General features: G+C 41.6%; 1 protein-coding gene across 1 annotated transcript in view; it reads left to right on the top strand.

The window, feature by feature from the left end:
• The window catches only part of sncga (synuclein, gamma a), a gene marked incomplete at both ends in the record, with an annotated part of 15,695 nt that extends 4,201 nt beyond the window's left edge, over nucleotides 1-11,494 (top strand). Inside the window, 2 exons of the mRNA XM_080740565.1 lie at nucleotides 9,812-9,853; nucleotides 11,349-11,494. Coding sequence (XP_080596691.1) covers nucleotides 9,812-9,853; nucleotides 11,349-11,494 — 188 coding nt within the window. The remainder of the gene's footprint in view (nucleotides 1-9,811; nucleotides 9,854-11,348) is intronic.
• Between the last annotated feature and the right edge of the window lie 3,706 nt (nucleotides 11,495-15,200).

The following is a 15,200-nucleotide window of genomic DNA, read 5'->3' as shown; positions in this document are numbered from 1 at the left end:
GGCTGGTACTGTCCTGTAAAAATGTTCCGTAAATAACATTGACAGTATCTAATGTTGTTGAGATAGTTAGACACTGTAAAGCTTTCTCAAATCGAATCGCAGTCTTGGTCTGAAAAGTCACAATTAGATATCTTTTCACAAAATATTAAGACCCACATTTTGGTATTCTAAAATACACCTCAACACATAACACTGCATTTTATGAGCATTTTCTTTTTTATTATAAATAAAAAAAATAACTGTAATTGAAGGAGAGGAGAGGAGAGGAGAGGAGAGGAGAGGAATGAGTAGGTATTAGGTAGGTAACAGTATCGCTGAATCATAGTGTATCGGTTGCGTTTCCTGCATTTCTTTCTTCATCAAGTAGCCTACAGGAAGTGATCGCATTGCATTTCAAACAAATACTCATGCTACGTTATTATTAGGCTCAGTAGTCTGTCTACTGGCTACCAGGAGGCTGGTAGACCAGTTATTATTAGGCTCAGTAGTCTGTCTACTGGCTACCAGGAGGCTGGTAGACCAGTTATCACCCATGGTCCTATCACTGCAATGTGCATGCGCCAACACACGTTCATGGGAATAAAAAAAAAGTCATTGCCACGCTGGGAACAACTGCTGGTCATCAAATTATTGGCTTAGGAAGTTGACAAAAACTAAAATATATCCATGTATCTCCTTGGGGTGAGTAATTGATAGTAAAAAGTTGTTTTTTGGGTGAACTATCCCTTTAACCTAGACCTACAGGTTCCACTTGCTAGATGAAGTAGGGCATTCATTTACAGAAATATAATATACAAAGTTGAAATATAGAGATACAAGGTTTCTTCCCTATACTACAACATTATATTTGATGTCATCTACTGTTGATCACTACAGCTGTAATGTGTAGTAATGATCATACTTGCTACTATAAACCCATGGGACAAAATTAAATCACACAAGTCAAACTATAGCCTACTGTAAGAGAATAAAGAAGGAATGCTGTACGTGACTGTGTGTGTGTGAAACCCTCATGGGATAACTGTGGTGATTGACTATGCAAGTTGTCTCATTATATCTTATTTATGGAGGAACATATAGGAGGCAGAAGAAAAAGGTTTTCCATCTCTGTGGCCCAATTTCTCTCTCTCTCTCTCTCTCTCTCTCTCTCTCTCTCTCTCTCTCTCTCTCTCTCTCTCTCTCTCAGAGAAAACAAATGGAATACCTACTCAATAACAGTGGCACAGTTTGTTAATTGTGAGATGTTTATTATACAGATATTCTATATTACATACAGACTAGTCCATACACTGGGATGTGCTTCAATCAATTTTTTATTGACTGACACGCAAAAAATGCATCTATGCTGTATCTGTCAAAAGCATAAACACACCAAACAACTTATTTCCATCCTACATCAATAAATAAAACCACAGAGGAAGAATAATGCATGAGAATATCCATATACAGTCCATTGATTGGTTGTTTTGTCACTATAGCACAAGAACCGTGGTTTGGCAACAAATGAGACACTCTTGCAATTAAGGCCTCCTTGCTTTATTGACCATACACACGCACGCACGTGCACACTTGTAGAGGACTTTTATTTTCGAAGACATTTTCTCTCTACAAGCGTTATAAAGCGGAGTCCCCTTGGACCATCGGTGAGGCCATTCGATCCCCCTTTACTGCTCCAAACATGCACAAATTCAAAATACGTATAAGAAGGTGTACTTGAAGAAGGTGTACACTTGCTCCAAGTGTTCTCTATCAGTAAGCTCTCCGTCCGGAATGCATAAGTCCATATGTTTCAATAAAGAAGTGTTTTACTCCAGCTGGTCTCGGCCTCTGTCCAGATAAAAACGAATTTGGGTGATTCCGTACTAGTTCTTTATAGACTGGCGTAGCGACCCCCCGCCGGTCCCCAATGCGAGGTTTTCACCACAGCCCCCCCCCCCCGGTCAGAAACAGCGCAGCACAGCGGCTGCCAACACAATAAAATACAGTAGGCAACAGCTGCCATCAGAAGACACAATATAACAGTATAAAAAAGGGGTCTTCAACGTTTTCAGGCCAAGGACCTCTTTGTTAAGAGAGAGATGGAGCAGGGACCCCCACAACCTTTTCATAGATTCCATATCTAAGCTCACAAGCTTGTAGATCGGCTATTTTCGGCTACAGTTCTCAGAATATGGACACTAGGGTTCAAGTGGTTAATATAAAAAGGATTGGAAGATTTGGAGGACCCCCTGTAGTAACTCTGTCTGAGGACCCCCTGTTGAAGACCCCTGGTATAAATGCTATTAATTACCTTTGAGTGGAAATTCTGTTCCTAATCCTCCTCCTCTGATCGAGTCACGGACTGCTCAACATGTCAATATCCTACTTGCTTCTATAGCCTACAACTCTTTTTCTTTTTTAATTGGGTGGCGGGCCCACCAAAGAAATCAGATATTAGTTTCAGAGCCATTCTGTAGAAACTACCGATAACAGCCCTAAACGCTAAACAGACGGCAGAGAGAAGATTCTTAATGCTACCGCTAAAAGTAAACAGGAAACAGCTGTCCTCAAAGCAACTGATCAGATTGGGCAATCAGTAGCACTCGTCAAGAGGGCCAATAGAGTGTCTTCTCAATTCGGTAAGCAATTTTTTTTTTTTTTTTCGTTTTTTTCTTCCCCGGAGCGGTAGCGGGCCCTAATGCGACTGCATCGGCTGCATCGCCTATAGCTCCGCCCCTGTCTTTATCGTTTAGACCTTTCTGCCACACGGAGACAGCGTCTTGGGTGCTTGAAGAAGTCGCGCATCTTTGAAACCGTCTCCCAGTGTGAATCGATCTGAAGACGAGGCCTCCGTGTGTACAGACGAATACGCATAAATCCTGAAGCTATGACTTTGCAGCACAACCTCTCCCTAACCCTGCATGCATCTGTACAGTGAACGTTTTGGAAACTAGTCAGTATCGTCTTTGTGTATACTATGGGGCCTCAGAATCTCAGTGCATTCCCTTGTTTTCCCACTGCATTTCCTAACGCGCCCCAATGAGCCATAGAGGCACTGTAGTGCAGCTGCGCTCATTTGGGAAAACGAGGACATGCACTGAGATTCCAAGACAAGTTGGAGTAAAACACTTCTTTATTGGAAAATATGGACTGACACATTCCGGAGAGCTTCCTGATAGATAGAGAACACTTGGAGCAAGAAGGGAAGCACCTTATATTTTGTATTTGTGCATGTGTGGAGCAGTAAGGGGATGAAAAAGGCCTCACCGACACTGCTGACACTGCCAGTGTTATCTGCCCATACATCTTTGGTTGTGGTGATATCATGATGACTCGGTTTATAGAGAGGAGAGCACAATTAGACAATTGGAAACACCTGCTGATCAATTAACAGTGACACTGCTCGTGTGAGTCACTCCCCCCGGCATTTCATGGACAGAGAGCAGAGGAATAACCCAGCAAACAGTCAGTCTAGGCATACGCTGAAGTAGCCCCATATAGAACCTCACCCGTCGCTGCATACTGTTGTGCTCCGAGATGAGGTCCTAGAAAGGTGGCGTAGCGATCGCTGGGACTGCCGCAACAACGAGTTGGAAAACACTCAAAACGACATTTTATCCAAAAAGTAAAGGTAGTTCCGAGCACACAGACTGTGGTTTACCTAACCTCGGTAAATAAAACATCAACCACGGCGTTGGGAAAACTGTATCTGCTACAATGGGAAAGATGCAGTACTTGCACCTGCCGCCGGGGGCTTTTCTGAATTTAATGAGACTAAATAAGCCATTTAAACCGTTTTCCCAACGCCGTGGTTGATGTTTTATTTACCGAGGTTAGGTAAACCACAGTCTGGGAGCTCGGAACTACCTTTACTTTTTGGGTAAAATGTCGTTTTGAGTGTTTTCCAACTCGTTGCGGCAGTCCGAGCGATCGCTACACCACCTTTCTAGGACCTCATCTCGGAGCACAACAGTAGGCTATGCAGCGACGGGTGAGGTTCTATATGGGGCTAACGCTGAAGAAGACAATTTGGGAACATATATGGTCTGCACCCTAACCACTTGGCTATTCATTGGGTCATCCCCGATTTTCCAAAATGTAAGTTGTTCACTTATATTTTTTTCATTTAAGACTCTGCTCTGGATGGACATCTTGGCAGTGACTTACGAGAAAGAGCAGTGAAGGTTTAATTGATCAGCAGGTGTTTCCAATGGTCTAATTGCGCTCTCCTCTTTATAGCAGCTTGCTGGACCTGGCCTCGGGGCTAGTTTGTACACACACAACAGATGAGCTGTAAATGTATTAAAGGACTTTGATTAAAATGCAAAGAAAGCAGCAGACCATAGAGACTTAAGCCCGGATCAGAGTCTACGGTGGAGAGCTATCCACCGCAAATTTGAGGTGGAAAGCTTTCCTCCTCAAGTCAGAAAATAAGTGCAGGCCATCATAGTCACGGCCCACGGTGAAGTCCTTTACCCCGTCTAGAAAGGTTCAGGTCGACCAATCAGTGAACGGGGTGTAGAGCCTGTCTGTCTGATAGTAAAAACAGAGAGATGTGTCAGGACTCCCGGTGGAAAGCTCTCCACCGCGAGGAATGATGTAACGTTGTAGTTTCATGACTCAAAAAGACTCAAAAAGACTACACCGCGGTGGATAGCCTTCCACCGCGGACCCGACTATGATCCGGGCTTTACTGGTGCACCGATGTAACCTTGTGTTGTTGTTCACATACCTGTATATGTGAAGTCAATAAAACGACCACTCTGTGGATAGGGACTCGATAGTTACATGGCCACTCTCACACATTTTATAGACTCTATAAAATGTGTGAAATTGCAGGTGAAATTCCAGATCGATTGACCAACCCTCTATAATAGACTATAGATAGAGGGTTGGTCAATCGATCTGGAATTTCACCTGGACCTGACAAAGCAGATTTAAAATTTAAACTGTCTATGAAACTGTCTGAACATATTGTTTTTGTGCAAAGCATCCCCACATATAGACTAGTTAGAAAGATTAAACATAACAAATAAATGAAAGTAGCAAAGAATGTCAATTGGGCAAGCTACCATTGAGGATTTGATGGTGTGTGTTCTGTATCTAAGCAATGTATTGGTGTGTGTGTGTGTGTGTGTGTGTGTGTGTGTGTGTGTGTGTGTGTGTGTGTGTGTGTGTGTGTGTGTGTGTGTGTGTGTGTGTGTGTGTGTGCCTGCGTGCGTGCCTGCGTGCGTGCGTAGCATGCAGTTTCCTTGCTCGTTCATAATCTGATCTCACATAACACCCAGCACACTGTGATCTAATCAATACAGCACAAGAACACACACACTGCTTTGTGGAGCAGCAAGTGTACTCTGTGTGCGTGTGCATGTGCACGTGCGCGTGTGTGTGTGTGTGTGTGTGTGTTCAACACAGTGACCTGTGTCAGCAACACATTGGAACATGGACTATATGTTCCATGTTCCAGTGTCTATTGTCTAAAGGGGGCAACAACAATGACATGCATGACCTTTGTGTGTGCGTGTGCGTGTACTTGTGCGTTTGCATGCGCATGCAGCTTCAGAAACATTACAGTCTGGCCTGAGCCAACGATAAATACACAAAATACTTTTCTTTCTACTGAGAGTGACGATTGAAAAAATATATCCACAAGTTTCCCCGGGAGTTTACTGGAGACTATCAGGACCAAACTTCCGGGTTTAACAGCAGACATACAAGCTCACGTCGCGTCGCAGATGCAAACCGTTGTGAGCTTGTAAATCGGTGGCGGAAGCTCGGTGCAGACGTCTGCGCAATGCACTATGGGGTGTTGGAAACTCGTGGATACAGTACATCCTTTAAAAGATAAATGACTCTCTCACTCTCTCTACTGCATGTGTCTCTCGCCTTCTTGCCCTCACTCCGTTGTGATTTGAGCCGCTGCCTATAAATAAACGGTAAACTTTACTTTTTAGGAAATAACCAAATTGGATTTTTTCCCCCCTTCAGGGCTTAAACCCTATCTTAAACTCTGTATAGTATTTCCCTCAAGTCTACACCATGCACTGCCTGCTATTTGTGTGGCAGCATTTTTACGCTGTGAGGCGTTTTGAGCACGTAGATCTGCTATTTTAACAATTTCGGCCTCTAATATTTGACAATTAGGCCAATGTTTAATTTGTCATTTTAGAGGTATTAAAAAGTCCTTAAATTGTCACGTTAGAAATGTGCAGATACCCTCTATCTATGCACTTATACTTTATGCTGTTTTGTTTACTGTTGAGTGAGAAAACAATGTTTCACATTAATCTGGCGACCCCCAAACTAATTTGGGGACCCCCCCAACCCACAGGTTGAGAACCGCTGCTCTAGAACAGTGTTTCTCAATCTTTTTTGGCTAGAGTACCTCCTTTCGCAGATTTTTTAATCCAAGTACCCCCTTTACCCGACAACAACATTTTCCCAACTGCAATTAAAACCATAACTAGCGGTATATAACGGTATAACCCCCCTTTTCAAGAATCTATAACATCACAAAAAGTAAAACAAGGGAGTGAGAGTTTCAACACTGTGGCCATAACATCTTAGTCGGGAGTTAGACATGACAAAAAAAAAACAAGCAACCAGGTCTATAAAAATAAGCCAAAATTAAGCAACTAGGGCTTGTGAAATGTGAAAGAATTGTGGTGTTTCTCTGGAGGAGAGTTTCGCAAAATACCTACAATATCTCAGAATAGGGAAGAACAGAGAAACACAGCCCACAAGTGCAGATTCAAGTGCAGATAAACAGCTACTTTCATCACTTTTGTCTTGTCAATGGTTAAGAATCCAGACACAATTGCAGATAAACAATTTCTTTCACAATTTTTGTCTCAAAAACATTCAGCTATCAGACAAATTAACATTTACACCCTTCCTGTCAGTTTGTCTGCAGTTTTGTAAGCTAAGTCTCTCTTCTAACTTGAATCTCACACCTGCCTTAAATACAATTTGTACTTTGCCTAATTTGACACTGACTACTGACAAACTACTATTAGTCTCATTTAAGCTAACTGTTCTGTCATGCTGATCTCACTCTGCTCATTGATACTTTTAGTATAACATGTGAATACTTTTTCCACCACTGATTTCACACGTGTTACCGTGTTCTCTTTCAACATCACTGCAAATGAAACGGCAGCTTTTAATCTATGCATAAGGATAACAACTTTTAACAGCGAAGCGCCCGCAAAATTCTAGTAAATTACATTCAAACAACATTCAAACACATACCAGTTGCCTGGTAGCCTAATATGTAATTTGGGTTGGCAACTGTCAGGCTCACAACAAGTTTCTCCAAGTGTCATCATTAAACATAACAGTAAAAGTTTTTTCTCCTTCTAATTCAATTGTAGTTAATTAATTAACTATGAATAATAGTATCATGGTTTATACTTCTATTTTTATTTTTGGGGGCCATTATCTTGAGTACCCCCTGCAGTACCTCCGCGTACCCCTAGGGGTACATGTACCCCCATTTGAGAAACACTGCTCTAGAATACGGATGCTAGGCTTGACACAGACAGCTTGACAGAAGGTGAAGACAAAAGGAGCAGACTTACAACAGCTCTCTCAACCTTGCAACATACTTCTTCAACTGTCCTCCATCCATCACCACGGCTACCAGCCGTCACCATGGTTACTGCAGCCGTCCCTGGAGTTATATGATTTTACACACTGGGGTCCCAGAGATTCAAAAAAAAAATATATATTATTAAATCAGGGATACTCAAACTTCTGAACTTATGGGCCACATTACAAAAATGTCAAGGGGCCACGGGCCAGCTGATAAAATGACATTACTTGATAACTTCTCTTCTTTATTTGCTTTATTTCCACATAACGTAAGACAAGTGCAATGTTCATAATTTTATGGCTTGGAATTCCATTTATATTCTGTCAATGACAACAATTTGTAATCAAAGTAATTTGCTACGTTTTCTCTCTTTTTAATAATTCTGTGCAATTAGCATATTCCACACAAACACTAAAACAAACTAATGTATATTTGTTTGCTATTTGTCTGGGTTGTTCTATGTCTGTCTGCCTGCTATCAAGTGGGATAACGTTAAAGATAGCTAAGCACGTCTCTCTTTCAATTGCTTCACAATGTTATAGATGACTTGGCCCACATTCAATACAAATGGCTTTTTACAGAAAATAAACTTGTGAAAATAGAGAGTTATGGCTAAGGAAAATAAAATAAAATCAAACAATTGACTTAAACTAGATATTACCTAGACTGTTTAGTTACGTGATGCCGTTTTTAAGTAGAGCTACAGTACATATCTCTTTCATTTGATTTGCATTAGGTCTACAATGGCGTTTTGGGTAAACAAATTAGTTGGGCATAGCCACTGGTAAAAAAAATAAAAATAAAAAAATCGATTTCAGTAGCCGCTTTCAAGATGTTTTGGCCATTATCTATGGAACGGAAGGTCCAATCTGCTTAGTTTAAAGCTTGTTGGATGCGTGACTTCAAGGACAGTGAGCTGATGCGAACACACACACACACACACACACACACACACACACACACACACACACACACACACACACACACACACACACACACACATTTTATCGACTCTAATGACTCCCTTGTTTCTGTGTTTCTCTTTTTCACTCAATCTGTCTTTGTCTCCCAACACACACACACGCACGCACAGACAATCCTCAAGGAGTCTTTGTCTGAGGTCCAACAAAGAGGGATTGTGTGTGTGTGTGTGTGTGTGTGTGTGTGTGTGTGTGTGTGTGTGTGTGTGTGTGTGTGTGTGTGTGTGTGTGTGTGTGTCGATAGTATGTGTGTGTGTGTGTGTGTGTGTGTGTGTGTGTGTGTGTGTGTGTGTGTGTGTGTGTGTGTGTGCGCACGCAGCTTCAGAAACATTACAGTCTGGCCTGAGCCAACGATAAATACACAAAATACTTTTATTTCTACTGAGACGATTGTAAAAATATATACAGTACATCCTTTAAAAGATAAATGACTCTCTCACTCTCTCTACTGCATGTGTTTCTTGTGTGTGTGTGTGTGTGTAGCTTGTTTTGAAGCAACAGAGTCAAACGTCACCATGATTAGTCTCAGGAGGCCGCAAACATATCTCTGTCTGACACACGCACGCACGCACGCACACACGCACACACACACACACACACACACACACACACACACACACACACACACACACACACACACACACACACACACACAACACATTTATTGAGCTCGATGAACAAACTACAGCTGTCTGCACTGTTTGTTTGCTGTATTGACGTGTACGTACAGTTGTGATGTTAGCTTTGCACTGGACTTATACAAGAATTACGGTACATTACCGTAGTGTACATCATCTCTGTCAGGTGGAAAACTGTTATGACCAAAACTGTTACTTTTCAGGATTCAAATTCAATAATCGCTAAATTTGTAGATTGACAAACCCAAAATGTGTTGTTTTTCGCGTTGCATTTCTAGCATGTGGATCTGTTACTTTTTATGCTTTTGTGTGACGCTGTATGATCAAGTAGGGCCTTAGTTTACGAAAAAACACGAAAGGTTCGAATATGGAGATAAGAGGTTTCTGCCCGACAGCAACAACATTATAAATAATGTACACTGTTTGAAACTGAACTGCTTTTACTGACCGCACACAATGACACGGCAGCACAGATACTGTATAATATTATGGTTTAGAAGTTATTCATTCTTATTATTTTCAGATATATTATGGCTTTATTGTAAAAGTTAAGTTAATTTTATAAAGGTTTTATAGTATGTTATAAAATGATTTAATAACGTATTTCTGTTGTGTTTCAGGGAACAAAACCAAGGAGGGAGTTGTCTCTGGTGTAAATACAGGTAAATCAAGTGATAACATTATCTTACAATAATTTCATCTAAGGCTGCAAGTACCCATTATTTGTACTAGTGTTTATTATATCTATTACTATTTTGATATATTTCGAGAAATGTGTTTTCATATAGAGATAAGATTTTGAACAAAATAGACAGTTTTACATGGAGGTAACCAGCCCCAGATGTCCCTATAGTACTGTGCCCACCTATCCTGTTACCGTCTCGCTGCAGTCCAAACATGTTGATGTTGGGTGCAGAACTTGACATAGTGACCTCATGCATCCACGCTTCATTGTGTCTGCTGTTGTTGTAACAGGCAGGTGAGGGATGGTGGTGGTTTATCATTTTGCATCATGGAGCGGCGTATCAATCGTTATTTGAATGACCAGAAGCTCAGGCGGCCGAGCGTCTTGTCGGGGACCGGCCTACTCGGGAACGATGTAAATAGGGAATGAATGCCCCACCCTTTAATGCAAACCCCATTATACCTGTTGTCATACGCTTTTTGTTTGTTTCTTCGCTTTGCCACCCGTGGGGAATGATGATGATGACCCTCTGGTTGTTAGGCAATACCCATCATACCCGTGGTACGTGGTACGGGTGCCTAGCGATCAACTCTGCATACAGAGATTCTGAACAGTTCGCGCCGGTTCCGGAAAACCGCATATCGGGTCGGATACGTCAAGGCCGGGCCCAATGACTTTGGACAGATGGAAAACTATTGTTAAACTTTTTTATCATAGGCATACTTCAACTATGAGAGACAGAATCTAAAAAGAAATTACAGGAAATCGCATTGTATGATTTTTAAATAATGAATTTGCATTGCATTGAATGAATAAGTATTTGAACACCTACCAATCAGCAAGAAGTCTGGCTCTCACAGAACCTGTACAAAAAAAATAAAAAAATAAGAAGCCCTCCTATTACTCATTACCTGTATTAATTGCATCCTATTGACCCACGTTCGAAGTTGTTACCTGTAGAAAATACCCCTGTTCACACACTCAATCAATCAGACTCCAACTTCTCCACTAAGACAAGACCAAAGACCTGTCTAAGGACCCAGGGACAAAAGTGTATAGACTTGCACAAGGCTGGGATGGGCTACAGGACAATAGGCAAGCAGCTTAGTGAGAAGGCAACAACTGCTGCCACAATTATTCGAGCATGGAAGAAGCTCAAGATGTCTATCAAGCTCCCTCTGTCTGGGGCTCCATGTAAGATCTCACCTCGTGGGGTATCTGACATCACGTAAATCCCATTTATGCCCATATATGGAGATCCCTGTGATGCCAGGCGAACCAAATCCCTTTTATGCCCATATGAAGATCCCTGATGTCATCAATATTAAGTCCATATCTATCTATGGGTACCAGGGGGCTTCATATATAGGTAACTGGTCTGACATCACTGGCCAGATGATGGCCAGTGCCATTTTCGCCCTTAGGCGATTTACTGGGTTATATAATATAAATACTTTCTGCTTCCTGCTTAGTGGCCCACAAAACGACAGACCAGGCCAACATCGTAGCTGACACCACAGTAGCCGGGGCTAACGATGCCGCTGCAGCAGCTGTGGAGGGAGTGGAGAACGCAGCCGTGTCCAGTGGAATAGTCAGCGCGGTGAGTCTGCTGATGTAACATCCTGTGGAATAACTTGGATATTATTGATTTATTCAGAACGTGTGTGTGTGTGTGTGTGTGTGTGTGTGTGTGTGTGTGTGTGTGTGTGTGTGTGTGTGTGTGTGTGTGTGTGTGTGTGTGTGTGTGTACCGGAGTGCTCATGTATTATCTCGTTGTGAGCTTGTAGAGCGGCTAGTGTGTGTGTGTGTGTGTGTGTGTGTGTGTGTGTGTGTGTGTGTGTGTGTGTGTGTGTGTGCGCAAGAGAGAGAGAGAGAGAAACCTGGGGCCTATTTTGTGATAAAAAAAAACCAAGGGTGTTTTAGAATCTGTCCATAATGTTCTTAAGCTGTTTTTGTCTTTCTTTGTCCCCAAATCTATGGTGATTGGCGGAAACAGGAGGAGGCGGGACCAGTGGCTCAGGAGGTGCCTGATTGGTTTGGGGTGGTGGTGGGTGGGGGTGGGACTGCATGGCATGATGCTGCAGTTCTTTGGTCAGCCTTGGGGGGGCGATCACACCCAGATGCATTAGTAAAAACCAGCAGCTCCTTCCTGTTTTGACATTGGTATGTGGAGAGGGACAACAGCAAATGCAGACAAAGTTTGATTTTAGACATCTGCTTGAATTAGGTTATGTTCCACAAGTGCTCCACAGTTTTGACCCATGCATTGTTTTGCCAAGGCTATAGCATCTGGACCAGTGTGATCGCCCCCTTGTGGAGGCTGTGGGAATGTATTGACCTTTTCACTGCAACCATTTTGACTAGGTAAACATCCCTGAAGGTAATGCATATAAGCATGTGTTTCATTTAGTTTCTGAGGCGCGCTACAGACAGTTGCGACAGCTATCGTGTCCGTATCGTCTGAGAATGAGGGGGGGTGGAGGGGTCCAATTCATTGTCAATGAAGATCACGTGTTTTTTTTTGTCGTTGCCGTGTCTCTTGGCCAAAAGACAGCCTTCTGTTGAGCAAGAGACACGGCAACGACAAAAACGCATGTGACCTTCATTGACAATGAATTGGACCCCCCCCTCCTGCCCTCATTCTCAGGCGATACGGAGAAGATGTCTCACGCGTATGTCTGATTGCGGCCTAAAACAATTCAATGAAACATATCCACAAGTAATGTTTTTACCTTCACCATGTGCTTACTCTTCAAAATGGTTGCTGTGTTGAGTAACTAACGATTAACCTGTTGATAGTTTTTTCCTCCACTAATATGATCGATCTACTGTGTGCTATACTGAGTTATGATCATTAACGCTCATCACAATGTAACTGATGTCAGACATTTAAAAAAAAGTTTAACATCAAAAATAAAACTTGATTTTATAATACACTGACTACACAGTCAAGCAATTTTACTTATGGTGAAATTGTAAATAGTAGGTCTACATGTTAGTTCGATAATTCACTGAACTCGTTAGTACATTCAGAAAGGTTATTTGATACATGTTGTGACATTCGATTACTCATTTCAGCCCTGGTTGGGAGATTAACATTTTCTCAGTTTCAAAACTCAAAAGACATTGTATCATGTCTGGATTTATTGAGCAAACGGTCTAGACTTAAAGACGTTGTCGTTTTACACAGTTCTGCATACTGTTCCTCCCCAAGGGGAATTCTGAAAGCCTCTAAAGAGGTCTGACAACATTTCACAAACATACTTCAGCATTAGCCAATATGAGCAAAACAGCAGCTTGTATCGAGTTTATTAGGATCCCCATTAGCTGGTGCATAACAACAGGGATTCACACATAACATAATAACATGACCTTCAACTAGACATTACAGGACATGGAAAATTCAAACAGTGTGACTCTTCCATTATATACAACTCTTGTTTTCCAATTCCCCATTTCATACAGACTAGCCCTTACCCGTTCAAAGATATGAGCTCCGAAATGATGTGCAGTGTGTGGGTTATGGGGTGTGCACTGTGCACACAGTATATGAGGGATGGAAAGTAACTTTAACTGGTGCTTGCATGATAATATGTAGGAGCATCAATGTAAGAAATACCCGTTTCGTTTAATGGCTATAGAGATACTGTGTACCGATCTGCATGATTTTTGGACAACATCTGTAACAGGGCCAGACAACCGCCCACCCGCCTACACACACACACACACACACACACACACACACACACACAAACACACACACACACACACACACACACACACACACACACACACACACACACACACACACACACACACACACACACACACAGAGCTGGTTAAACATGTTGCCTCATGCTAGATGCAGAATAGATATGCCTCATGCTAGATGCAGAATAGATATAGATACACCATAAAAATGCTAATATACAGCATATGATTTGTGAAAGTGACAAACGGGCTTCACAGTTATGTCAAGTGTGTTCATATGCTAATGGTGATGCGATTTCAGATCAATTGCTCCAGCCACTGAGGAGAAACGCTGTGACAGACAGACAGACAGACAGACAGACAGACAGACACTCACTCAGACAGACAGACAGACAGACAGACACTCACTCAGACAGACAGACAGACAGACAGACAGACAGACAGACATTCGCAAAATTATATGTTTGATGTGCCATTTCAAAACGTCACACGTCATGCCATTAGGAAGACAGTAGATTTTCAAGGGATTTGTAGAACATTGAGCTTGTAGATCAGCTATTTTTGCTATTTTTATGACCTTCTCTGACTTTAAAGTACCTATTCTGCTTTTCAATGGATTGGTTTCTTGCCATTTGCGAGTCTCTGCAAAAATACGCTCCATTCTCCTTAAAAATGCGAAAGGTAGGCATATACACACTTGGTCCACGTTTTGAGCTTGTAGATCTGCTACTTTTGCTGTTTTTGAATTTGAATCCTGAACAGTACAGTTTTGGACCTGTGATGCAGTAATTTCCTTTTCTAACTAGCATCGATCAGAGAAATAAGCATAATCCAATCAGCAAATATGACATTGTAATATTGAAAACCCTCTGTAACCAAATAATGACACAACTTTCATTTCCACAACATAATTACAGCCCGAGGCCAATCGAATCAAATGGAATAATGTCGCTCCCAAAAGCATGAACAATTAACAAGCCTCATTCTGACATTTAAAACTAACGATGATGCATGGATGAAAAGAATTGCACATGTCGACAGTGGAAATGTCTTGACGCTGTCTTGATGTGAACGATGCCTGTTCAAAAAACTGAAGCCTCCGTTTAGAGAACCATATGAATTCAAAATACTGAATATACATAACAGCTGTAATTTGTACAATGAATGAGGTTTATAAATCCTATGATAGCGATAATTATTAAACAGACTGCTATAAACTGTGTATTTTCAGGTATTATGGGTAACATTCACACAACCTATTTATAATTACACTAATATGCCTGCAGTAAGGCTGATATAGCAAGATAAGTCAAAACGGTATGGTTCTTCAACTGAAGGCTTTAATTCTGTTTGCAGTAACTCGTTTTATACCAGCTGGTTAGCAACATTCACCAGGTGTGGACATTAATCTGCTTGTATTCTATTAACCACATTCACCTGGTGCTGAGATTATTTAAAGGTAGTGTAAATTATATTTAGTGTTAAATCGCTCTATATTGCCATATTAATTATTGCTATAATTATTGTTATAGGATACAATAAGAAAATGTCATCAAATATCAGTTTAATTATGGAGACCCGGTAGGAGCGTGGAGACCTGTTACCAAACAAAC

The sequence above is a fragment of the Nannobrachium achirus genome (assembly GCF_963921795.1).
Source record: "Nannobrachium achirus genome assembly, chromosome: 13".
Classification (NCBI taxonomy): Eukaryota; Metazoa; Chordata; class Actinopteri; order Myctophiformes; family Myctophidae; genus Nannobrachium; species Nannobrachium achirus.
This window is presented reverse-complemented; position numbering and strand designations above follow the sequence as displayed.